Below are 25,838 nucleotides of genomic sequence, written 5' to 3' on the forward strand. Positions count from 1 at the left end.
ACTCCCTCCATCGACAATGAGAACGCTTTAGGGAATCCGAGTCGCAATTCACTACAGTAATTCATTACAAAGGACTGCATTCTGGGAAAAGGAAAGTGTCATCTCATGGGTATAGAACATGAGCTTAAAAGTGTGATTCTGTGAAAGAGAGAGAGAGAGAGATAGGAGCAGGGCCGCTGCTGGATATTGTGACATATAACGCTGTTAAAGCAGCTTAATGCCAGACTGTCATCCTCATTATTATGGTCTCTGATCTGTGGGTATTCGCTAATGAGCAGATAATGCTCTTAGAGATCTCTCCCAATTTGATGTGCAGGTATGACAAGGCCTTTTGAGCAGGAGAGTTTTCGACATCTTAAGCCTCTGCGGTACACGCGTTTAAATGAAAAAAGTCACTTCTTATCATGTTTATCTACTGTGGTATCAGATCCTTTTGAGCCAGATGGTTTCTGATGCGTTTTTAAGCTCTCTGCAGTGTTCGGTCTCTTCATCATCTCTAATAGCCAGCGTGGGTTTATTGTTTTTGAAGGCCTTTTTGGGAGATGAAAGTCCTTCTTTTTTTTCCTCAAGCTGCGCACTGGGTTTTATGTGAAAACATCAAACGTGCTTCAATTATTTTATTTCCCCCATACTGTAGAATTTATTTGCATATTCATCATGTGTTCACTATCAATACGTTGGATATTATGATGATAATTCCCTGTCCGTGACTGAACTGATGCTGTGCTTATAACAGCCGTATAGGTATTTTGCTTGAACAAAAGCTGATTAACTGTTAAATAAACAAACAACTCTTGCTGACAGTAAAATCTGAAACTTGTGTGCCAAACCATGTTTTGTCAAAGGAGGGTTTATAGAGGTGCCCGTATTTATGTGCATTTTGAAGTTGGGGAGGAGGTGCAGCCAAGATAGCTTTATGATACTGAGAAATTCTTTCATCAAGGCTTAGCGGGGATTCAGACTGAAGCAGCCAGGCGTTAAAACAGCACAGGGGGCTGCATTGTTGGGGGCGTGTTGTTTAAGGTGCCACTGAGACAATAGAATTTAGTGCATGATGTCCAGTTGATAAATGGATTCATGTGTTCAAAGGCTTATCAAATGCCAAAACTCAGCGCGGTACTCAATACCTCTAGGCTAGCAAATTTATTACCGAATATATGCAAGGACGTTTTGTTCATGTCGCGCTACTGTTGGTCTACAGCCACACTTTAATGCTGTACTTAGACACAGTGGTGTTTTGAGCTAAATGCTATCATCCAGCTGACATGCTAACAATAACATAGGCTAGGTTGGATGATTATTTTTAGCAGGTATTATGTTTATCATTTGTAGTTTAGCATGTTAGCCTGCTGAGATTAGCCAAGTATCCCTCAAGCTGAGAGAAAGAAATGTTATTTTTTACATAGTCTAGCTTCCAGGGTTTTGCCAGTGACTATCAGCGCGTACGTCGGCTACCAGCGTAACTCCCCCCCTTCCTGTTGCTGGCTTTCCCGTATTGAGCTCCCCCTCAAACTCGGAAACAATTCGCTCACAGTCAACCTGTGTGTGTGTCTGACTGAGGGCAGCGCTCTCCCCCCCCCCCCCCCCCCCCCCCCCCCCACACACACACACACACACAGAGGGTGTGAGAAGTCATGTAAATGTAGACAGAAATAAAGTGTGGAGATATGCTCAGACTTCAGGATACTAATAGCGGCGGCGGTCCGGGACGCAGCCTATTAGCTTAGCCTAGCCACTTCATTGTACAACTTCCCCCGGGCAGCAATACCCTCATATAACCTCAATAACCTCAATAACTCTGGGAAATGAAGCGTGGGGTTTTCTGATTGAGCAGCGGATCTTATAACCAGCCAGATTAAGAGCCGTCGTTCCTTTTCTTTGGTGATTTACGGGACAACGGGCCGCCGTTGTTAATGTTACCAGAGTAAACACTGTGTGACTAGTTCATTCCCGTTAAGTTAACTAACTATGTTAATTCCTTTTGTCAATAGTTATTTTTTTGTTTGCGGTTGGGATTAAGCCATTTCTCTGATAGCCTCTGAACGTGCAGACGTTCCAGCAAAACAATTTCCCCCCGGCACTATTTTGCACGGACACCGCTGCTGCTTCCCAGGCTCAGTCCCGCCCTAAACGATTGTGATTGGTTTAAAGAAATAAAAACAGGCCAGCCCAGTTTCCCCCCGAATTGACGGATCTAAATGGGCTGAATCCAGACCATTCTACTTGTTGTAGTTTTGGTCTGGCTTTGCGAGAGTATTTTTTACATAAATCTAGTATTGTATTTGTTGTAGCTTGCCATCCATCTTCCTTTACATTACTTGTCCACTTCTAGAGTGACTGCAGTTCTTCAAGCGATTCCCTATGTTTCTCAGAATTACCCTCAACAACTCTTTAGAGGAGAAACACTTTTCTACTTAATGTAGCTTGAGAGAGATCAGTGGCAACATTGAAACAATATAAAAGGTTTTCTGGTAAGGTAAAAGTGAAATAAGGATGAGAAACAATGCTGTGGTGTACTGTGCCTTCAAGCGACAAGCTGTGGCTGCATCTCTGTGGCTAACACTCAAGTACACATTGACGTTCCTGTCTTTGCTGTCATGAATCTCTCCTTGAGTGATTGGTGAGAACTGTGGCACATTAGTCAAGAAGGAAAGCCTTACATTTTCTGTAGTTTCACCTCATTCCTCGCTCCAGATTTAGTTGAGAGAGTGTGTGAGAACAGCATAAATTGTGTGCATTGCAGCTGTCCTGGAAACAGACCTAACGTCATCTGTGTTTGTCTGCGAGAAAAAGGATACCACCAACCAAACAAACAATGGCAGAAACGCGCAATACTGTGTCAGCAGGCCTACTTCTTCACAGTGAAGTGTTTAGAGTGGTGCTTGCAATTCCATAAAGTTGGATCACCAATTGGTTTACACTACATGTCATGTAGCTGTTATCCAAAGCGATTACAACTGGAGGGTTGTAAGAGATAATATATTTAACAAATTATAGTCCAAATCTGAGCAGCAGAGGTAACATATCACAACACTTTGTATGCAGAGCTTTTAAAACAATAATCCTGCATTTCCCATAATGCAACACATAAGCATCTTTCATTAGTCTCCAAGACCAAGCAAAAATAACCCTGATGACATTAGGGGTACAACATCACCCAACTGTGTTTGTAGGCTGAATTGTACTCTGACAAGGTATTTGAACACAAGATGTAAAATCAATGGATAATACAGTAAATATTCTTTTAAGTCATTTATTAAGCAACAATGTCGGACATTATCTGGTTCCAGCTTCTGAAATGTGAGAATTTGCTGCTCTTCTTCTCTGTTTTATATAGTTTCTGAATTGAATACTTTTGGAGGTTTAGGACTGTTGGTGGACACACCAAACAATCGGCAGATGTCACTTTGGAATCAGGCGCACTGAGAGGGGACAGTTCATAAATAAATCTATTAACTGGTTCAATAAAATTGAAAAACATGGACAGGAATGTATTGTTGCAGCCCTAGTTTTCAGTAGTGCTTTTCTTCACTCCTCACTCAATATCAATTTCCTCCTCTGCTGTAGCCTACATGCAGCATCTCTTCTCTGTTGGCGCTCTACCTGTTTTCCAGCAGAGACCATAGATTAGCCAGCTTTAAATACCTCTCCCAGAGAGCATTGAGGCGTATGACGCTGGACCTGTTACTGGCCTCTCTCCGTCTGTAGTTATACGGGAAAAATGCAGCACTATGTTTTAATAGGCTAAAAGCAGCCCCAGGGAGAATTGATGAGGCCTGTCAATTACATAAGGATATATTATAGGACTTGATTCTGGGGGCACTTCATGTATGCAATGCTATTCTTTCTTCCATCGGCAGCAGTGTGAAGAAGAGCAGTCACTACGAGGTGGTATGGGCCACTAATTCACTGACACAGATTTCTACTCTCTGTCCAAGAGTTGAGCATCGTGGTTTGATGTGAAGGATGGCTGAGCGGGGCCTGTGTGATTGGTGAGGAGCCAGGAGGGACGGTGGAGCGTGAGGGGAAAGCTGGCGTCAGCAGCAGAGGAGATGAGCGAGTGGAGGAGGAGCTGACTGTGTTGGCGCTGTGCTCAGGGAAAGGAGTAGTAGGGACGTTCACATATATAACATGGGCAACCCCCCGTCATCCTCCCACTACTCCAGGCCCCAGGGACGGCTTCCAAAACAACAAAACCTTTACCCTGTAGTGTTTCCGTGACTACAAAAAGTCTGAATCTCATGCATTTTGCAGCAGCTGTTCAGGTATTACCTGTGGTCACACATCAGGCGCACATCCCCGACAGTTTCCAACTGAGGGTGTTTTTCATCACACTTTCCAGTTAGACCACTGAGGTGTCAGGGTGAAAGGAACACACACATCAATAACCTCGGTGACAGATTTAGATAGGACTTGCTGCTAGCTGTGTGGAGGGAAGCGGTTTTGCTCCATAAATGAAGAGAGCTCTCGCTAGACAGAGAAGTGGATCTGGGCCCAAAATGTCAAAGCCAAATTTTCGCTCCTTTCAAATCAGTTATTTGATCATTCAATTGCAGTAAAAAATACAAGCGATGTTTTGTGTATAACAAAAATGTCAAAAAAGCTTATTTTTAACTTATTAGAAGAGTCGGAACTATGCTTTGAAGCTATAATTACATCTCTAAGCCACACTGTGTATACAGAAATATACAGTATAATTAAGTGCCCTGGTAAACAGTTCTAATAAAAGCATTCCCTAAACTGAAGTACAAAGTATCAGTTTGCCTGTCCGCTGTCTTTCCCCAGCAGCAGGCCACTGAGGGCAGTCAAGGATGTTGCAATTTAATGATGCATGTCCAAAGAGTGATTCAGTCCGGCCTTCCTTCACTTCCACTGGAAAATAAAACCTAACAAGGATGGAGACTCCATGGCATGGCATAATACGGTGAACAGACTGCCATACGTTTTTTTCTCACCAGCTGACAGGGCAGCCGAGCTCACCCTGAACCCACCTGGCCCTGTGTGACAGCGGGGTAAGCATCCCCACCGCGAGGCCTGATGTGGCAATACATCACAGCTACAGCTCACCCAAAGGGGAACCGGGCTGGTGCTGGGGCAAGGACAGCTGGGAGGACACCGTGGGAGGGAGGACAAGGGAAGTGAAGGCAGGAAAGATAGCTGCCCAAAGGCACACATAGGATCAGACAGGAAGTGACCTCTCTCATTAAGTTTCCTGTTAGGAAGCGCATGACGGGTCAAAGGGAGAACATCAACAACCCGGTCCCTGCTTTTCTGGCAAAGGCAGGTACATATACAGCAGTACATTAGAGCCAAATGGGAGGCAGTGAGACGAGTTTCGGGCTGTATGTTTGGAATAAAACGTCCCACATGAGGCTTCAGGGCCCCAGTGTTTTCATTGCCTTTGCTCTTTCCCTGAGCAGCGACCTTCAGAAGAATGCAAATATTTAAAGAAATGTTCCGGTTTGTTTGTTAGAACTTCTTGTCTTATATTTATAGTTTCGGCCTTCATTTTAATTGGTTACAATAGTGTTGCAGTTAAGGTTAACTGCAGATATGTGGGAGTTCAGCAACATTTCTAAAAATAAGTCGAAAAGGGCTATAAACAAGCAGTCAGACAATCATACAAGTTTGAATTAAACACCCAGTTTAGCCAAAATAATAGCAATAGGTATAATGATTTACAAAATGGGATTTTATAAACATTAACAGACAAGTTTGGATGATGAACTAGTTTACTTCTTCAAATGTACAGGGATAGCTTGACATTCTGGAAGCAAGCTCGGAGACGGTTAGCTTAGCTCTGCAGTAACGCCCAAGGTAACGACGGGAAACAGCTAGCTTAGCTCTTACAAACTCCTCAACCTACCTTCACATCTAGAACTCACTAAATAGCACGTTATATTTCATTTGTTTAATTACACAATCATACATGTAAATGCAAGAACACAAGTTTATGAAAGGTTACGTGTTGTAGCCATTTCTCGACAAACAGCATCCAAGTGGTAGGAAGTCCCAAAGTGGTAGAAAGGAAGACTCTTTTGGGGCGCCCTTAGCTCACTTGGTAGGGCGTTTTCATTTATTTTATTAGGGGTAAGAAAAAAGTAAACAAGTAAAGTTGTTGAACTATTCCTTTTAACTTACTTGTCACATTTTGTCATATTTAAGTGAGCTCGCTTTCAGTTTTAGATAAGTTTAGCCTACTCTTCCCACATCTAAGCAATTCTCATTTTACATACTTTAATTACAGAACTCATATAGTGGCCATTTTTACTAAAATACAACTCAAGTTGTAATAAACAGGCATGTACCTTTACCAGCATACATGACATTGTTGAAACTGAGCACGTATCAAGAGCTAAGTGTGTTAAAATATGTGAGAACATTTACCTGAATGCTCAGTCTATGATGGCCCCAGCTTGTGCCTCAAATGTGTCGCTATTACAATCCAGCTATAGAGCATTTGATTTTTCTAAAACATGTATAATATTTGGTGATCTTGACAAACCAGTGAAAAATCTTTTTATTGTGCAACAATAGATGTATGTGTTTACCTTCTGGGTTTTTGAGAGATTACCGCCGTATTAGCACCAGATTTATTCTTTGGAAAAATCGCATGTTTAGCTCCTGTGACTCAAATGTAATTATAATGCGTAGAGTCACAAACTTGGGGCTGTGTCTGTGAATGGTGAGTAATGCTCAGTCCTCGCCTCACTGAAAGAATCCGACTGGCAATCACCCATCCCTTCAAGCCCACTTGACTGTTGTTTGTAGAAAATCCTTCAGCTGAACACATTTCATGCATCGGACTACATCAGAGCATCTCATGAACAATTACCAGTGCTAATAGGCTTTCAAAGAGAGAAACAGTTTATCTCTTATCAGCAAAGTTAAGATGTTTAAATCGATGCCTAGGAATAAAACCATCATCTCCACATGTTCAAATATTAATGAATCTCGTGTTAAACTAAAGACTGTGCCATACTGTGCCGATATTGATTGGCGCCAGAAGCGTGCAGCTGTGCTGAAAGTGTTGCACCTAATGCATCCCTCAGGAGCCACAGTGATTGAGGGTGCAGACGTGTATGTGTGGCTCACCATTGCGTAGCGTACCACTGCTTCGCTAAAAGTTTCAAGGACATTACTAGTTGCTTTCAGGGAAATCAATTAGTTTTTTTAAATTTGGAATTTGTTGTAACGGAAGATTATTATATTCATTATTTCCATTAGAGAAAATATCAGAAATCCAGCAAGCTGTGAGCAGGCACTGATGCAACTGGCAGCGAAAGTTGTGCATGGTCGACTGACTGAAGACTTGGGAGACACAGGCAGCTGGCTCACTGAGCAGTCATCTGTGAGCGTGTGTGTGTGTGTGTGTGTGTGCGTGTGCGTGCGGGTGCATGTGGTTCTCAGCAGCTCCAAATGAAATTAGCCATCAAGCCGAGTCCTTTAGCAGCAGTCTGCAGCAGACTCAAGGTCGGACTTGCTGATTCTGCTGATGCATTTCGTTCTCTGGAGCCAGCTGGATGAGGGGTTACCGCTGCCCACCAACCCCTTTATGCATTCCCACTTCCATTCATCCTCTGCACTTACTCCCATCCCTCCATTATCACCCTGGTCCTCCCTGGCAGGGCAGTGTGCATTTACCCGTTAAATTAGGTGGGGAGGAAGGAGAGGTTGACGGCGGTGTGCCTGGATACCCTTTCCGATGCGCAGTGGGGAGATGGATAAGCTAAGGGGGGTCCTGATTTCCCATGTGCCTACAGTAATTGTGTTATAATGGAGGTGGGAGCTGAGTGGCCATATGCAGAGGGATAGAGGTTACAATGCTATCGGCTTCACATCCCCCTCCTTCCTCTTTCCATACAGTACAGCAGAGTGATGATTGATACAGTTGTGGTTGTGTGACGCCTGAGTTGCTCAAAGGCCATGCATGCAGTGTTAAGACACAGTCGGAGCTTCTTGAGGTGAGGGAGTCCACTAGCGCGTGTGTGCACCCAAGCATGTTACAATGTTTGTATCACTCTTGAGCAACAAACTCTGAAATGAAATAGAAGCAAAGTTAAAACTTAATCTTGCCTCAGGCCAGTGTCACCAAACGACCAATCTATTTATGCTTTCTCCTGTTATAAATGTACTTTATGAATATTCAAATATAGTGGAGAAATTCTCCTGCCAAGTTATAATGAAGTTTAGTTTATGTTTACTACTCAGCATCAGAAAACATTTGTATATCTTATTTGGCTATATGGGGTTTAAAAGATTTAAGTCTATTGAAAGACGCTCTCCATTTGCATTATAGGCATTGTAGGATTAAGAGTTTCAGAGTCCCCCAACTTCATGATAGTGAAACACGTAATTGCTGGTATACTGTACCTTTAATGACTGAAACCTTTCAAGGCTTTCAATATGAAAACCATTTTCTGTGGACAAATCAATCAATCTGTATAAGTGTGAAATGTGCATTACATGGAGAAGAAAAGCAATGCAAATGTATATTGTTGGTTTGTTCTTCTGAATATTTTTCATAAGTGATCTTTAGATCTCAGTACCTTCATAACACCTTTTGGTGTCCTGTTCACCTAGACATGCATAGTAGCTGATCATAACATAGCTTTACAACCGTGAATATAATATAAGTCCAACTTAAGGGGTGAATTTAGTCATATATATATACGCATTGCTGACACACAACAGAACCAAACTAATTGTCCCCATGTTCCTTCTCTCCTCTTGTGGTTTGCTTTTCAGGCACCATGAGACCAGTGCAGAGGAACTTCTACGAGCCCTCCTCGGCCCCGGGGAAAGGCGTGGTGTGGGAGTGGGAGAACGACAGCGGCTCGTGGACGCCGTACGACATGGAGATCTGCGTGACCATCCAGAACGCCTATGAGAAGCAGCACCCCTGGCTGGACCTCACCTCCCTGGGCTTCTGCTACCTGGTCGACTTCAACAGCATGGCCCAGACCAACCGGCAGAGCCAGCGCAAGAGACGCCTGCGGAGACGCATGGACCTGGCCTACCCGCTCATCATGGGCTCCATACCCAAGTCACAGTCGTGGCCGGTGGGCGCGAGCTCCGGCCAGCCCTGCTCCTGCCAGCAATGCATCTTGGTCAACAGCACGAGAGCCGCCTCCAACGCTATCCTGGCCTCTCAGCGGCGTAAGCTCTACGGAGGAGGAGGAGGAGGAGGGGGGACGGCGGGGAACGCTACGGGGACTCTCACTGCGGTGCGGCAGAGCAACACCTTCGCTGGGACCTCCCTTTGGTCGCCCACATCCGCCTCCTCAGGCCCCAACAACAATAACATTAGTGTGGGGGGAGGAGGAGGTGGGCACCCCAAAGCCGAACAGGTGCAGTCGCCGCTGTCCACTGCCAACTTCCCCTGCTCCCCCGTGATGATGCCGTCTCTTTCATCCGCCCATCATGGCCACCACCACCACCACCATCACCACCAACACACTCTCACAATCAACGGACAGAACAACCTGAACCGGCCAGGCACCCAGCGCATTTCCATGGGCACCGCCAGAGGAGCCATCCCACCAGGGTTTGCAAAACACATAATCATGCATACCACCTCACTTTTCTAGTCCTGATTTTCTGGAGTCTGCAGCACTGTCGCCCGTGTTACTTGTTATAGCGCAGGGCATAATGCTCAGATCCGCTTGAATTTACAGCTAAGCCGAGGCAACGGGAGGGGATATAAAAAGCAAAAGAGACTATCTCCGTTTTCTGCCTGTCTGCTTCACAAAGCTTCCTCAGCCTGCATGTGTCTGGTGTATTGTCTGTCTTTCTATGCTTCTCTCTCTGATCATTTATGACTACTCTAAAAAAAGTTAAAGTGCTGATGAGTGGATCTGTAGAAAAAAAGCCTTGGGTTCAGCTGACTCTCCTTTGCCTGCCTCTGCTGAGGAAGAAGCCGTTCTCTTTCATATGTGTGTTTGCCATGGTTACTGCTCCATAATGAGCTTTCGTTGGCCCCAATAGGCATGAAATACTGCAGCTCCTCCAATCATTCTGTTGCTTCTGCTTTGAACTCATTTGTTACCGTAACAATACGCCGTGATCATTGTGTGAGGGGATGTGAAAAAATCTGATGTGCTATGTCTAATATCTGGTGCATGAGTGTGTGTCTGACTGGGTCAATTGTTTCATGGTTTGTGTGTGTGGGTGTGTGTGTGTGTGTGTGTGTGTGTACGGTCGGACACCGGGAGAGGGCTCTGGTGTAGCCGTGGAAACCTATTTGCCATGGAGGCCGAGCTCCACTGGGGAAGAATGAATAATGGATCAAGGAAAAATGGGAGCTTCAGCAGAGCGCTCTGACCGCCGAGCGATTCAGCGAAAGGAGCCCAGGAGAAGAAGTGTGTCTAGTGTTGTAACTGATACTTCAGTCCCACCTTTCCTGCTTTCTTTTTACTAAAATAAACCCTCTCTCACGATCTAATTTGATTCCATTCTGCTCCTACCCGCTCATGGGGAGAGGCACACTTACTGCTTGTTTGAATAATACTGTCCTCCATCCGGGCACACACATTGCTTTCACTTTCTGTGGCCTAATTTTGTGCCACTGAAAGGAATCGTACGGGGCTTTTTGCTCATCTTTAGCAGGCCATGACCTTCTTTTATACAGCGTGCAGGAGGGGACTGATGTGTGCAATGGTATAGTATGTCATATGGAGAGAACCAGCATGGGATGACCTAGTCCTCTTTTAAGAATTCAGTGAAAGCTCAGGTGCGCGTCTAAAATTACAGATTAAATGTGTGTGACTTTTTCACCTCCCAGCACAAAATCTTTTTTTTTTCTTTTTCTTTTTTTCTCGTGGAAATAGAGAGAGCGCGAAAGAGGAAGAGACAGGAGGTGAGGCGGAGTGCGTCGGTTCCCAGGCGAGTGGCTTGACATACAGGATGAGTGTGGTTAAACATGCACACAGCGCGACGTGACAAGCTCACAAGCACGCACACACACACACACACACACACACAAACAAATAATGTGAACTCCCTCGTAAAATTCGAACAAGCCTGCAACAGACAGATAACAGAGGAACCCACGCAGAATGTAAAACATCAGATGTGTCTGTGTTCACACGCCCACACCCTAATATAACTGGTGCTAAGGTGTTTGGCACGCTTTGGCTTGTTTACATGAGTCTGTGTTGTTGCTGTACGTTCACAATCGACTCATACTCAATCCGATCACTAGTCCATATCTATTTTATTAATATGTAAATGCTTGGATGATTGCCAAAAATACTCTCATGCGTGTGATTGATTTCCTCTTTATAAGCCAACAAAGCATGTGCAGTACAAATATTGATCTTTTTATTGTGTAGACCCACTGGTTGTGGGCTATAAAGGGTCAGGGGGCTGTGTCGCTTCATGCATCTGTCTTACGTGCACAAGTATTAGAAGTGGCACCATCTGCTGGTTTGTGTTAAGCCCATCAGTTTATCTTATTAATGGTTTGACACAGCCCACTATGTCACCAGCTGCCTTTATCTGCTACACAAGAAGAGACCTGTGGTTTGTGAAATAAGGTCATGGGTTGTAATGCCAGACAGGTGCAGACTGCTGATCTTTTGGTATCACTGTTACATGTGATGAAGCTAGCTAGAACCAGGAAAGGGCTATGTGTCTGACTTACCTTATTGTTAAACATCAAAGTAGGACTGCAACTAAGGATAGTTTTTTTCATTATCAATGTTTTAGTGTGCGCATTTCTGAGAAGATAAGAAGTTTACAATTATGTACAACAGAAAGGCAGGGCATTGTCTCATTTAAGAAGCTCATCCCAGAGAACGATTAAAACTCAATCAAAATAGTTGCTAATCATTGTCTCAACTAATTGTGTCAGCTCTTCATTTAATTAGGAACATTTCAACACAAATGATGGTTGATAAAGATAAAGATTGCATTATATTGATTGATATTTCATTATTTGGTGATATGTAATTTTTGTACTATAAAATACAATTCTTTATATTATTATTATTACATTTTTAAAACCTATATTTATCCATTTGAGTCAAATGGGTTCAACCTCCATGTTACCAGGTTGGATAATGTTTAGTTAGAATAAAGTATTCAGCCCTGTGACATATTTTGGTAAAATTGAATTAAATATGAACCACAGTCCCCATATGAGATAATGTTGTAATGATATGATTACATGGAGAGCTGAGAATGGTTGCTGTTATCTATTTAAAAGATTAAGAGATGCATGTTCATGAGTAATAAAAAGAGAAAGAATTCCCCAAGATATCTGGGGATTTTTTTCAGGTCTTCTCTTTCAGACAAACCACTTCATATGGTGGACTTTTTGTGTTCCATCATTCACTAGACAGAATCCCTGTGAAGAATAGCTTCCTGAATGCATGAAGATGGGCATAAGATGTTATGTTAAAAAAAAGAAGAAATCCAGACAAAATGAATGAAAGTGTGTTTGTGTGTGATTGCGCTTGCACGCTTCAGTTGCCTGCGTTTACGAGCCCCACTCTAGTTGTGGTAAGGCCGTGTTCTCGTCTGAGTTTTGACTGGAGGGCTGTGTGTATGTCGAGTGTAAAGATCATTATCCCATGGCTGCACCGCTCTGCTCTGGCGCTCACCGTAAGATAGAAGATTAAAATTGAATTGAATGAATAAATCATGAGAGCTCATCTGGACCAAACTAACTGATGCAATTCGGAAATTCTCGGTGTGATTATTGCTCGTTCGCCGGGGCCGTTTCAGGTGCGTTGTAAAGTGCATTACCCACGGTTGTAACACCCCCATCCGTGTAGAAGGAGGTAGGGCTTGCCTCTGCCTGCCTACTGCTGCTCACATCAATATGCAATTAGGCACTCCTGGAATTCTCTCTCTGCAACCCCCCTCTCTCACTGTCTTTATGGTGCATAATAAACAGATGAGGAGATATAAGTCCTCTGTCAGCACTTTCCTAAGCAGGCCTAGTGGTGTCTTTCTCTCTCTCTCTCTCTCTCTCTCTCTCTCTCTCTCTCTCTCTCTCTCTCTCTGTCTATTTGGGGAATCACATCGCTCTCAGTCTGATTAAGTCCTCAAGGCTTGCTGGAGGTTCCCTCAGGAAAGAAAGGAAGATACTGAGCAGGAGACGGAGGAGGGACAGCAACCCTCGTGCCCTGACCTGACAGGGGCTGCAATTAAACTTGGTGTTAATATGTTAGGTGTGAAGGGGGCTGGATTCATCACTTAATTGCATCGGTTTTAGGTCAGAATTGACAGCTTTACACATGAAGAATGCCGCCATAGACAATTCCTTGACAGTGTTCGTGAAAGACACACTACTGTCTGTCCTCTGTCAGTGTCACGGTTGTTTTTTCACGCAGAGTAGGTGGACAGAAGGGAGTGAAGAAGCGGACACAGGTCAGGAAGGGCGGAAGAAATTGGAGCTGGCGGGGTGAAAGATAAATGCAGAAGTGATGAAGTCTGGTTCACTGAATGTGCCTCAAAACTGTAGGAACTGGAGCTGTAGTGATGTTGTGGCGGAAAGACAAAAGCTCTGCTCCTGTTTAAACTGACGTTGAGGGATGATTGTAAGATCAAGCTCAAGCCAGTGCAGCCTATAGCCAATGATTCCGGTTCGCTATGATACTCTCTCCATTCTTTTTTTCAATCAAATTGTGAGATTAGTAATGACAATGGATTTTGATGTGCTCCTTAATTTGTTCCAGCAGCGATGATGAAGTTGGTAGACAAATGTGTTTTTGCGACAGAGGTAGGAATGACAAGCACGTGGGGCGTGTTAAAGCCAGAGTTCAACCCTTGAAGTCATGTAGAGTAGGGATTTTCAGCAGTGTGAGGAGGTTAGGTGTGTGACCAGCCTGATCTCTCAAGCTTCCCAATCATTTCTCTCACTCAGATCAGTCTGGACTTTCTCCAGTGTCCCTGGGGAGGAGCCCGGCCCCATCCGTTAGTGGAAGCCAGCCTCTGATTGGTTCACGTAGTCTTCAATCTAGCCTCGAGTCAGGCCCTGATTGGTTCTTGTAGTCATTGATGTCAACATGGATCAACAGACAAGCTTGTGACTATGGCCAGTCTACACGGCCTTGATGACTACACAAACCAATCATAAGCGACATTTCACTATACGGGACACACTGTGACGGGAAAATATTTTTCCCTTGATGTTTTATTACTCTTGTCCTGTTTCTTGCCTGTTTGTTCACACTGAGCATGTTTGAGATCTAACTGTTGTTCTCTCAGCAGCTGCCATTTACAATGGGGTAATAAGGGGGTTGTTGTTAGATGAAAGAGATATTAATCTAAGGAATTTATATCTTAAGGGACACCAAACTTTCAAATGACCTCAGGACAGTTGGTTTAGGAGCAGATCCTTTGTTTAGCATTTCTCCTTTGTAGAACTGATAACATATTTACTGACACTACAGTTGATAGATGAAAGCACACTGTACTGTATAAAGATTGTCTGCAAAACAAGAACGTTGTCATTCCTACTACCCTCACTCAATGGGCAGACAAGCTTGACCCTTTTCAGCTGAATCCTTTCTAAAAAACAAAGCAATTCAAAAGAAAAGAGCTTAGTTTATGGCCGCGTGCAGAATAAGATGAAGGGTGGCAGCTTGGTTGACTGGCTGGTTAAGGGCAAAGCCTTGTATTGTAGGCTGTACTATATTTGCAGTGTTTGAAAAGGTAATCACAAGCTTTACATAAGATAATGAGGTACATTATCAATGGGACAATAGCAATGGGACATGTTTTGCAAGATGTGCACCTATCTGTCTGTGTTAAGAATAAACCATAAACAAGGTGCCGATAAGTGTGTTAACTTGGTTCTCACAGTCTAGCAAATAATGATGATAAGTAGCTGTGGGTGATTTGTATTTATTTTCTTGGTGGTTTTGGAATCACAGAGTGTGCAGCTGTTTCATCAACATTGCATATTAATTAAGTATGCAATACGCTCTTGGGCTCAGATCTTTGCTAGAATTGGAAAGCAATAACAATGGAAAGGCATTTTCTAGTTAATGTTGTGTTATGGATCCTTGACAGATCCTCTGTATTGTATGCTTATAGGAGTGTGTAGTTTTATGTGTGGACAGCACCCAATGAGACGGTGTTCAGGGCTCTCCTGGTGTGCGCTTTCCCATTGCTTCCCCTAATGGAAATGATTTGTTTGATCAGAGCGCTCTCTGTGAACAACCTAAATTATACACATCCATTCATAAAGGGACACATCTTGTCCACGCCGTGTTTTGATTTGATTTAGGCTTGAGTGCATGTTTAGATGAAGGAGTAACTCTCCCACTGGGCACCCTCATTTATATTTATTGAGCATCACATTCTGCTTTAGCCAATCACATTTGGCTTTCCATATTCACATTTGATAAGGTGTTTGTCACATCCGCTGCCTCCCACATTGTCCTCTGCAGTGAAAACAAACAAAGCCTTTATCTTATGGATGGACAGAGAAACCCGCCATCCTCCAAGTAGAACTTTTACTTTGACTGAGCGAAGAAATCTGGGTACCATGAAGTATCGATGGCTTTTTGCTAAAGATGCCGAATGCAGCAATCATTTCCCCACTGCGGTTAAAGGTGTCAAGTCACAAGCTGTAGTCTTTGTCTGAAACTAAATCCTGCAGCTAAAATCAAAGCCGTCATGGTTTCACGCCTGAATTTCGAAATCCTGACAGGGTGTTTATCACAGCTGCACATTGCTGTACTTTAATTAGTTTTGACTGGCATCAGTTTTACACACACCACCGGAGTCAGCTGATCCTAGTGTCTGGTCCGCTGATGTGAGACACAGTGTATCCTGAGACCCTACCAAAGATGCGACAGGACGCATTAGCCTCAGCCAGGCCTCGTGTCCTGTGTTGTTATTGCACTCAGCTTATTGAAGGGCTTCCCCTGGCACAGGAACAGAGGCTCTCACTAATATCAAAGCAGCCTCACCTTGCGGATTTGTGAAATGCCTGGGTTGCCTAAGTGTGTGTGTGTGTGTGCGTGTGTGTGTGTGTGCGTGTGTGTGTGTGTGTGTGTGTGTTGTGTTGTGTGTGTGTGTGTGTGTGTGTGTGTGTGTGTGTGTGTGTGTGTGCGTGCGTGCGAGAATTAATTTATAAAATCAATGACATGACGGTTTAAACTCCTCGGTCAGGCACGGTGCAAAATATAGATCTTAAATTGCAGCTTTTTTGAATATGCTTATCGATTCACCAATTGAATGAGATTGATTGTTCAGCCTTTATTGAAGGCACAATTTAAAAGATGCTATAATGACATAACACAGTGGCTTTCATTTGGATGGAGGCATTGCTGTATTGTAAAGTTGTAATTTAGATGATTGATTGCAATTGCATGTGTAATGAACCCACTATTTCTATCAAATGACTTACTTTCATTGTTGTTGTTACTTGAGTTGGGTTGTCACAGTGAGGCTTACTTTTAACCCTGAGGAAAGTAAAGTTTTGTCCAGAGTTCTTCTGTTCTGCGGGCCTTGTTGTGGGATTCTGTTTGAACTAAGGCTCGGTCCCTCTGAAAAGAGACTCACTGAGTCATATTTATGCCCCAAATGCTTTTGTCCGCTCTGCTCCACAGATCTTGGAAGCGTGCGCAAGTCAACTGTCTTTGTCTTCTGTGTTTGCCACAAACCCCAGCCTCTCCAAATGTCAAACTGAATCAGGCTCTGCTGCAGTGCTTTGAACATGAGTCAAGCTGTCTGATCCCATTGCAGCCGTCTCTGTCTCCGTGGTGGAGCGCATGTGACAGTTTAACTTGAGATTTTTTTTCATGGCATTCATTCTGCTGTTCAAAGTTTGCCCAGCGGAGGCATAATAGGCAGCGGTGCACAATCATGACAATGCACTGTCCATTTTAGAGGTCACAGGACCATTTAAAGAACGGCGAATACATTTGATTTTGAAAAAAGAATGAACTGACGCAAAATGAAAGGCGCACAGAGGAGATAAGAGTTCCTATATAATCTGTGTTCTCTGTAGTCTTTGGTCTCTCCAAATTGCCACTTTAGGTAGCATTACTGCATATAGTTAGACTCTGCATGAATGAATAAATATGGACATGTCACTTTCTTTGGCCTTGATGTACTCTAAAAACATCAGTAAAGAAAACCCCTTTTTTGTATTTCCTCTTGTAGGGTTCCTGCTCTCCCAGTGAAGAACCTGACTGGTTCTGGACCAGTGCACCCAGCACTTGCAGGTTAGACAACATAGCATTGTAGAACATCTGCTTAGTGCTAAAGAAAAAAAAAGGAGTGCCTTTTTTGGTCAAAGTTAGATACTCTTACTACTCTTATTGATCTTGAAAGGCCGTGACCATCAGTGCTTCTCCCCACTTTCCTGTGTGTACGTGTGTGTGTGCTGCACATATGCATCAGGTATGACAGGTATCCTGATGTGCGCTGCAGGTCTGCCGGTTTGCCTGACCCGGGCCCCAAAGCCCATACTGCACCCACCACCCATCAACAAGAGCGACATGAAGCCTGTGCCAGGGATCAATGGCATGCGCCGCAAGACCAAGAAAAAGCATCTGAGGAGAGGTAAGGTGGAATAGAGAAGAGCAAATGCTACTGTTCTATTTTTTACAGTGTTTTTTTTGGTGAATAATCAGAATGCACAGAGGAGAGGAATAGACCAAACACTGACAGTCAGCACTCTCTCTCTCTCCTGCCAAGCTTTCCAGGATGTTTCCGTTATCAGCTGTCTGTAAAAATCTGTTGTTAAAGCAAGCAAACAAACAAAACCAAAGCTGTCTTTTTTGTTGTAATCAAGGGGCCATAATTGTTCTTTAAATGCCTCTCATTTAAGCTCCATAGGGGGGGGGGGGGTGTTGCAATAAATCTAACCTCACCCAAGGACGCCGGTGATTAGATAGGAAATTATTCCCTTAGCTATCAAAAAGCGTCCTATAAAACGTAATGATGATTGCCGGTTCAGATTTAGGAGCAAATGCGGCAAAATTGTTACTCTCACAATTTTTATAGACGTTAAACTTCATGCAGATTGACAGGGGCAATTGTGAGTAAAAGTAATTAACACGGGATTGTTGTGCTGAGCCGGTTTGAGATGAGATTCTTTGTGCAGTCAGACTTTTTTTGGGGCCGGAACAAGAGCCGGTCGATGGATGCCGTGGTAACCGCCAGCCTCCCAAGGGAGTCTTTGTCCTGATTGATCCGTGAGGCTGTTGCGTTTCCATCCCCGCAACATGCTTGTCCTGACCTATACAGACCTGTGGAGATGATGCAACGGTTTATTTTTACGTGTCCCATGGTTACATAGAATTAACAGGGAAGGAAGTGACTGCAAAAATAATAGCAATAATTATATTATCTCATTTGGTATTAATCCTTGGGTAAATGTAGATGGTCCTCAACTGTTGGTTCACTTGCCATTCAAACCTAATTGCTAGCGTCACCGACACTAACGCATATGACGAATAAATGACAACATACGGCCAGCACGGACAAACACAAGAACCTTGCCTCTATTATTTATTTTATCACGAGTGCCAAATGATATAGATCTTTCCAGCAAATGATTAATAGAAATGGATGGACCTCTGTTCAAATGTGCTACCAGAGACGATGTAGACTAGGGACTCAAGAGATACTGGAGGGCTGTTGGGGGAATGTAGATGTGCGTTTTTTTTTTTTTTTCTCGTGCGGGGAGATTTGGGCTTATATCCCGCTCTGCTTTCTGTGCAGAAAGAGGTCAGAGGCGCTTTTCATCCTAAGCTAATGAAGCCATCAAATAGCAAATGGCCTCAAAATGCATAATTGAGTCTGTTCCGTCTTTCTCCTCCTTTTTCCCCTCCTTCCTCTCTTTCCTAGCTCTCTGGCTCCCCTACACTTAATACCATATCAGACTACTTTTTAATTTTTTTGCTCATCGTGTCACTTTCCACCACTCTGCCTCCCTCTCTGTTCACTGGTTGTCCCTCAAATGAACAGACAAAAGGCTCTGGGAGGGGGGGAACAGAGGTTGCCTGTAAGCGTATTAAGGGGTGTAAGCCGTGGGTGTGCTCTCAGCCATGCTAGCCTGGTTGCACACGGGGATTATCATGAGAATGTGTGGGGATGGCTGGCTGTTATGTGCCAGTTTGAAGGTGACCTCCTCTTCAACATCACAGACATGTTTACTCTGTCCACAATGCACACACTCACACTCTTGACAAACAAAAAAGTGTGGGCTGCAGATCAGGCCGGTGTGGCCGCTGAGACCGATGATGGTTTGTCATCCATCAAAGACAGAGCTGTTATTCTGTTGTGTTCAAATGACAAGCAAATGCCATCAAGTAGTCTCCCTTTCATTCTTTTTTCATATCCACATGTGGTGTGTGGGTGTAAGTAAGCAGCCTTTTTATTTTGTTTGATGGCCGTCTCACCTCTCTTATGTTTTATTCTGTCACAAGGGAAAAACCCAGAGGATGTGGTGCGAAGATACACAGAGAAGATTAAAGTGATGCCAGATGAGGTAAATAGCACTTAAAGTAGCACTTAAATCAGTGCTTTTTACATGTATCTATGTATACTTATTCTACACATTGGTATGCCCTCATATTGTACATTTTCAATTTCTTTAGTTCCCTGTGTATTGCTCCTATTGTTAATTATGTTTTTCCTTTATGGTGCACATTTCAATGTCTTTTTAGTTTTCGATACCATTTGGTTTTGCATTCTAAATTGTGCACTTTTGCACTATTTAGAATGTACTTATTGTATATATTACTTATCCTTTGTACTTATTGCACTGTGTCAGAGAGTAATTTTTCAAACGTATTTTCGATTCCACTGTATGTCTGGCACATATTGCAGAAATTGACAATTTGAATTGACTTGACTTGGAAGAAAAGGACACATATACGTGCACATACTCGCTCTCTGTCACCGTTTGAGGTCCTTACCCCAGCGTGAAAAAGTCCCATATATACACACAGGCATGTAGAATTACAAGCTGAAGTATTTTGGTTGGCTATTCCAGGACTGTACCATCTGCATGGAGAGGCTGGTCCAGTCATCCGGCTACGAAGGCGTCCTGCATCACAAAGGCATCAAGCCAGAGCTGGTGGGCAAACTTGGCAAGTGTGGGCACATGTACCATCTGCTGTGCCTGGTGGCCATGTACAACAATGGCAATAAGGTGGGTGAAAGCCTGGGAGCCAGACGTGTTTGTTATGATGTCACTCTCTCGGCTCAAATGATAAACTCGCAAAGTCTTTACAGCTTGAATGGATTGCATGGCGCTGACAGATGATCGGGCGTCAGTATTGTTGTACACAGATGGGGATTTCATAATGTTTGGCATGAAATACAAATGCACTGCCTGCTAATAAAAGAAAACACAACAAATGCAAGCTAGTTTAATGAGCATCCATTTGTGTTACATTAAAACAACAGCTGGTCTAATAATATCAAATCAGTATATCAACTTCTATTAAAAAGGCCCGATCACACAAATAGCAAAAGTCATGTTTATTTACCTCTGGGGGTATCCAGTCATATAGATGGTTTAGCTTTCTGATTAGATTAGATTAGATTTTTGCTTTCAGCCTCTGTGTTGCACTGGTCAGAGCATTAAACAATTGCGTTTTGACATTTCCAGAGCACCTTTCCAAGAACAGTATCAATTTGCTCTGGAGAATCCACAGAACACCCAAACAACCGTTTTCAGTAAAAAAAGACGTTGTTTCTGCAAAAACACATTACTTAATGTGACGAAACTGTTGTCGATTTACATGTCAAGCATTCATAGAGCAGCACTAGCCATCATTCCGAGTCGTGTTTCTACAATCCCAATGAATTTTTCCTTCTTTCTATGAATTGGTCTGCACCAAGTCCTGAGGGAAATATACATATGTTGTAGCTGCTAGATTTTCCACTATGTTTGCTAGCTACTTGTTAACCTTGACATTACATGTGTAGGGAATAACATTTCTGAGTGAAGATGAAACTATTGTGTCAATGATGTCATGCATAGACATATGTATTTTTTCTTTTTATTCTTCAAACCAGGATGGCAGCCTCCAGTGTCCCACATGCAAAACCATCTATGGGGAGAAAACAGGCACGCAGCCTCCTGGGAAGATGGAGTATCACGTCATCCCACACTGCCTGCCCGGCTACGCAGACTCCAAGAGCATCCGCATCGTCTATGACATTCCTGCCGGGATCCAGGTCAGACAGTGTCCCTTCAAGTCCCCCCATGCTTCTGCTCTGTGTGCCCTGATCCACTGTCTCCCCTCTCTATATCTGTGCCCTTTCTGCACCGGCTGCTTATCCTCTTAAGTTTGACGGTCGGTTGTTTGTGCGACCGAGGAAGGTGAGGTGTTGTGGATGTGCAAGTCACGCAGTGTTTTCCAGGCAGGGATAGACTCTTCCGAAATCCACAAAGAGAGACATTTAAGTTATATTAAGGCTACTTATGATGATCTTTATCAATACGTTTGAAGGTTATTTTCATCTCAGAGCGTGCTTTACAGCCTGTATTTGGGTTGTTGAGATGTGAAGGTTTCATATTCCGAGAGGGGAGCTTTAATAGAGTCAATAAACTGACCTTTTTACCACCAGAGGCAGCAGGCTTAGTGTCCCAGGGGACAGAGAATATACTGGGGGGCACATGACCAGCACGGCAGCACTACAACTGTTGTTCTCCTGCTATCTCTCGCTGCACTGCAATAAACCTAATGTTCAGCGCAATGTGAGTCATAATTAGACTTTCAAATGTAAAAAAAAAATAAAAAAAAATAATCACTGGACTTTATATTGGATCCTTGAAAGCAACTTTCCCCTATATGATATTTGAATAAAAGAATGAAGAGATTTATTTCAGACATATTAAAATAAATAAAATCTATTGTTTTTTTCAAATTTGTTCACAAATAAGCATAATAAAATAAAAATAATTTTTTTAACATATATTCCATTTACCAGCATTGACATGCCTGAAAAGGAGTAGGCAGAAGTATAAACTTATTTATTCCTTCACAGCTCAATAATTTATGTTTATTATTTAACTTCCCAATGATCACTTGATTGTGGTAATTAAATATTTACAGTAGCACGTCTCTTCAACAGCGTCATGAACAATAAAGCTTGTCTTGCGGGTGATGTTGACATTTCCTGCACAATTAAGTCGTAAATGGGAGCAAAGGAGTTAACGTCACGTAACGTTTGCTTTTCTTCTTAACATTTTCCCCAGACCAACGAGCACCCCAACCCCGGGAAGAAGTTCAGTGCAAGAGGGTTTCCTCGACACTGCTACCTCCCTGACAATGAGAGAGGCAGGAAGGTAAGCTGTCAGAGTTCCAAGAAAACAGTGGTCTAAACAAGCATTAAAGCCCTGCTGGATAACAGTGCACCTTGCTGAATAGGTTTTCTTTCCTCACAGGGGAAAGCTTCTCTGCTCTCTCTGCAGTCTTTGCTTGTATACTTTAAGATGTTGCGTTGTTTACTTCTACTCCACTAGTCAACAATATCATCATAACAACATGGTAGTCAGACCTGTCTCTCGGTATCATGTCTCTTGGGATCATAAATGAATTGTTGTTTTTTTGTGTCCTGCCAAAATCTTCTACTTAACTTAACTGACACAATCATTTATCATTTTCTGGCAGCATCAAATAGAAAAAAAAACATTCTATTACTACATTATTCTAAACAGGGATTGGGATGCATTTTGTTATTGTATAATTTGTAAATACTCTATATTCTCAAACAGATTGAAACAGCCATTTAGTTTCCTTAACCAAAGTAAATTGGGGACAGAGATTCAAGCTCAGTTTTGGGATGACTCAACTTTAGTTCCATGTTGACACATTTTGTTTCACTCTTTAAATTTGGAAAAACGTTGAGTTACTTGTGTAACCCCTGGTACTCTGGTTGGCATGAGTGAGATGTGTCACACCAGACCAAAATGAGACCAAATGTTATGAAAGAGGACAAAAATGATTGGAAATAACTACCAACATTTAATCATCAAGATGCTTTGCTTCGAATGGGGCAGTAACCATGAGGTCGCTGGTTCGATCCCCTGAACCGGACAGCAGGGTGTTATTTGTAACACTAGTGGTGGCCAGTATTAAGTCTACGGTGCCCACCATCTCTACCATTGTGTCCTTGAGCAAGGCACTTAACCCCAAAGCTGCTCCGGGGGCGCTGTACTGTAGCTGACCCTGCGCTCTTGAGAGGAGATATGCAAAAAAATGTATTTCAATGTGCCTCGTGTAAATTGACTAATAAAGATAACTTAACTTAACTTAACTTAACTTAACTTAACTTAACTTAACTTAACTTAACTTAACTTAACTTAACTTAACTTAACTTAAAGCCACTACGAGTAACATGGCACGTTGGCGTCCCCTTTGGACAAAAGCGGTAGTATTTTTACGACGCCAGCTGTCGTGAAGCTGTTTTCTAGCTCGTGCCGGGCGTGCGAGATTCAAATGATCAGGAAGCAATATAGTGCATGTCCGTGTGTTGAAAGTGTGAGGGCACCGGACTCTTTTCGGCTCTGTGAGAGTGGTTAGTGACACAGCATCAACTAATGCCAGTCAGTGCTACACACACTTGATTGCAATGAGTTGATGCAGTGTCACCTCTCACGGAGCTGAAAGATTACGTGTCCTCACAGAAAGCGAATGAACGAGAGACGGCAGTTAGTATGGATCACGATGAGGTAATGTGTTTATGTTGTTGTAAATAATGACTATTTCAGATGAATAAGGGTCATCTGATGATGCTGTTGACGAGGCAAAGTAAACTTTGTTTTAGTAGGCTACCGCTCATTCATTTAGGAGTCTAGTTCGCTCCCGTGAAATTGTGTATACGTTGCTTGGCAACGCCCTCCCGCCCGCCTATCTCTCCCTTTTAGCTTTTCTTCATTGCATTTTATTTTTTTTCTTTGATGGTTCAGCCCCGTTATCAGTCATTATGACGACAAATAACTGTCTCAAACAAGGCTCCCGCTCCCCTTCCCTCACCTGGAGGGATAGGCTTCTCAAATCGCATTGTTGCGCCACACTGAAATCTGCGACCAATACGGATATGTGACCATAGAGCATGCACGCGTGAACCGAAAATCGGACTGGGTGTGCGACCAGACCAAATGCAGTAGTAAAAACTATATAAAAACGTCTTTCTTTGCATTGATGGTCTCGTTTGCTGTTAAAGGTCATTTATGATTATGTGAGGTAACATGAGGCTGTTTAAAAGATATTTAAATGTTACTCGGAGCTGCTTTAACTTAACTTAACTTAACAAATGGTGAAACCTCCTTTTTAGTGTACTTCCTTCTAGCTCTAGACTAAACACCTCCTTCTTTTGCCCTTCTTCTGTTCCTCCAGGTCCTGAAGCTTCTGATCATGGCCTGGGACCGCCGCCTCATCTTCACCATCGGCACGTCCAGCACCACGGGCGAGTCTGACACGGTGGTGTGGAACGAGATCCACCACAAGACAGAGTTTGGCTCCAACCTGACGGGCCACGGCTACCCGGACCCAAACTACCTGGATAACGTGCTGACAGAGCTGTCTGCCCAGGGGGTGGGCGAGGCCAACCTGAAGGACTGATGCACCGCTAAGCCTGTACACACAGGAACACAACCCATAATGCCTCACCACCCGGGCCAACATGCACCCGACAACTCTTTTCCCCACACAAACAAAACAAATACCCTGGAGAAGTGGATGGCACAAGAGCAACGGAAGCAAAATATATGACGTTGGTTATGGTCAATATTTTGATTTGTTTAACCTAAGATTTCCTCCCCGCTGCTGTCTCGTCTCAATCCATGCCTAGAGCATGTTGTGTTCATGCCAAAATTTCTCAGAGGGTTGAAGAATGTAAAGGACATGGTGAGATTCCTGTCTTGATGTCGGTAAGCTGCAGGTAAATGGTATTTAACCCCTTTTAGATGCAAACTGAAGCCGTTCCTCTGCACTCAAAGTCAAATGACAGGGGCCAAGACTATACAATGGCATATTTTATATATAAATGCTAAACTCCAGAATGCATGACCCAGACTAACGCTGCATAATGAATGTTGGGCGGAGTTCTGCGATAGATGGTGAGGTGTCGATGGATCAGAGAAATTTAAGAGAATTTTAGCATTCTAAATGAATCCAAATGATAATCGATGATTTTTCTTCCCCCTTTTTTCTCTAATGATTAATTATTGTTCTGTAACAAGTGGTGAAACTCTGTTTTGTGATTTGAAGGAGACGATTTGGGCTTTTCAGTTGATGTGACCATATATAGAGTTGCATTGGGCATCGCTTACATTTTCCACTTCTGATACTTTCAGTCAGTTGTTCTGTAAAATGGAATTTTGTTCCGTTTCGCATGAAGTACAGCAGATCCCAGAGAGCTACAAAAGCTATGAAATATTAGTGTTTGTTTGGTAACAAAGGTATGTTGTATGGTTAACCTTGTGGACTGTCTAAAAGAGGAGATTTGACATATAGATGAAACGAGCATCCTACCGGCCAGTTTGATGCTCGTTACGAGGTGTTGTATATTGAAAAGGCTAAGGCTGTGAAGCGGGGCTTGCCAACGCTCCAAGGTTATACTCGTTTGTTTTGGTGTCACTCTGATGATGCTGACCTCTGTGAATAGAAAGCGTGCATTGTTTTTTTCCCCTGTTGGTAGCAAAACTCAGGCCCCTGGCGCCATCCATCATGCTTGGCCATACATGAGGGCTGAGTACGTGATGGCATGATGGCGCCGAGGCATTCAAATGCTGGATTGAAATCCTTGAGGACAAAAGCTAAACACGCACCTCACAGATGGATGTCCCGCTTTCACCAACAGTATTCCCTGGAGATGATTCTTGGACAGGGCTCCCAATACGCATT

The 25,838-nt window shown here is 43.3% G+C and overlaps 1 protein-coding gene across 1 annotated transcript in view; it reads left to right on the plus strand.

Annotated features, from left to right (window-relative positions):
• Positions 1–24,686, plus strand: part of dtx1 (deltex 1, E3 ubiquitin ligase) — a gene marked incomplete at its 5' end in the record, with an annotated part of 50,588 nt that extends 25,902 nt beyond the window's left edge. Inside the window, 9 exons of the mRNA XM_080038386.1 lie at positions 8,749–9,350; positions 9,480–9,547; positions 17,128–17,189; positions 17,368–17,529; positions 19,401–19,462; positions 19,970–20,128; positions 21,001–21,162; positions 22,187–22,276; positions 24,330–24,686. Of these exons, the coding sequence (XP_079894512.1) occupies positions 8,749–9,350; positions 9,480–9,547; positions 17,128–17,189; positions 17,368–17,529; positions 19,401–19,462; positions 19,970–20,128; positions 21,001–21,162; positions 22,187–22,276; positions 24,330–24,554 (1,592 nt within the window). The 3' untranslated portion in view covers positions 24,555–24,686. The remainder of the gene's footprint in view (positions 1–8,748; positions 9,351–9,479; positions 9,548–17,127; positions 17,190–17,367; positions 17,530–19,400; positions 19,463–19,969; positions 20,129–21,000; positions 21,163–22,186; positions 22,277–24,329) is intronic.
• Positions 24,687–25,838: the final 1,152 nt, after the last annotated feature.

Source organism: Ammodytes marinus, assembly GCF_949987685.1.
Source record: "Ammodytes marinus genome assembly, chromosome: 2".
Taxonomy (NCBI): domain Eukaryota; kingdom Metazoa; phylum Chordata; class Actinopteri; order Uranoscopiformes; family Ammodytidae; genus Ammodytes; species Ammodytes marinus.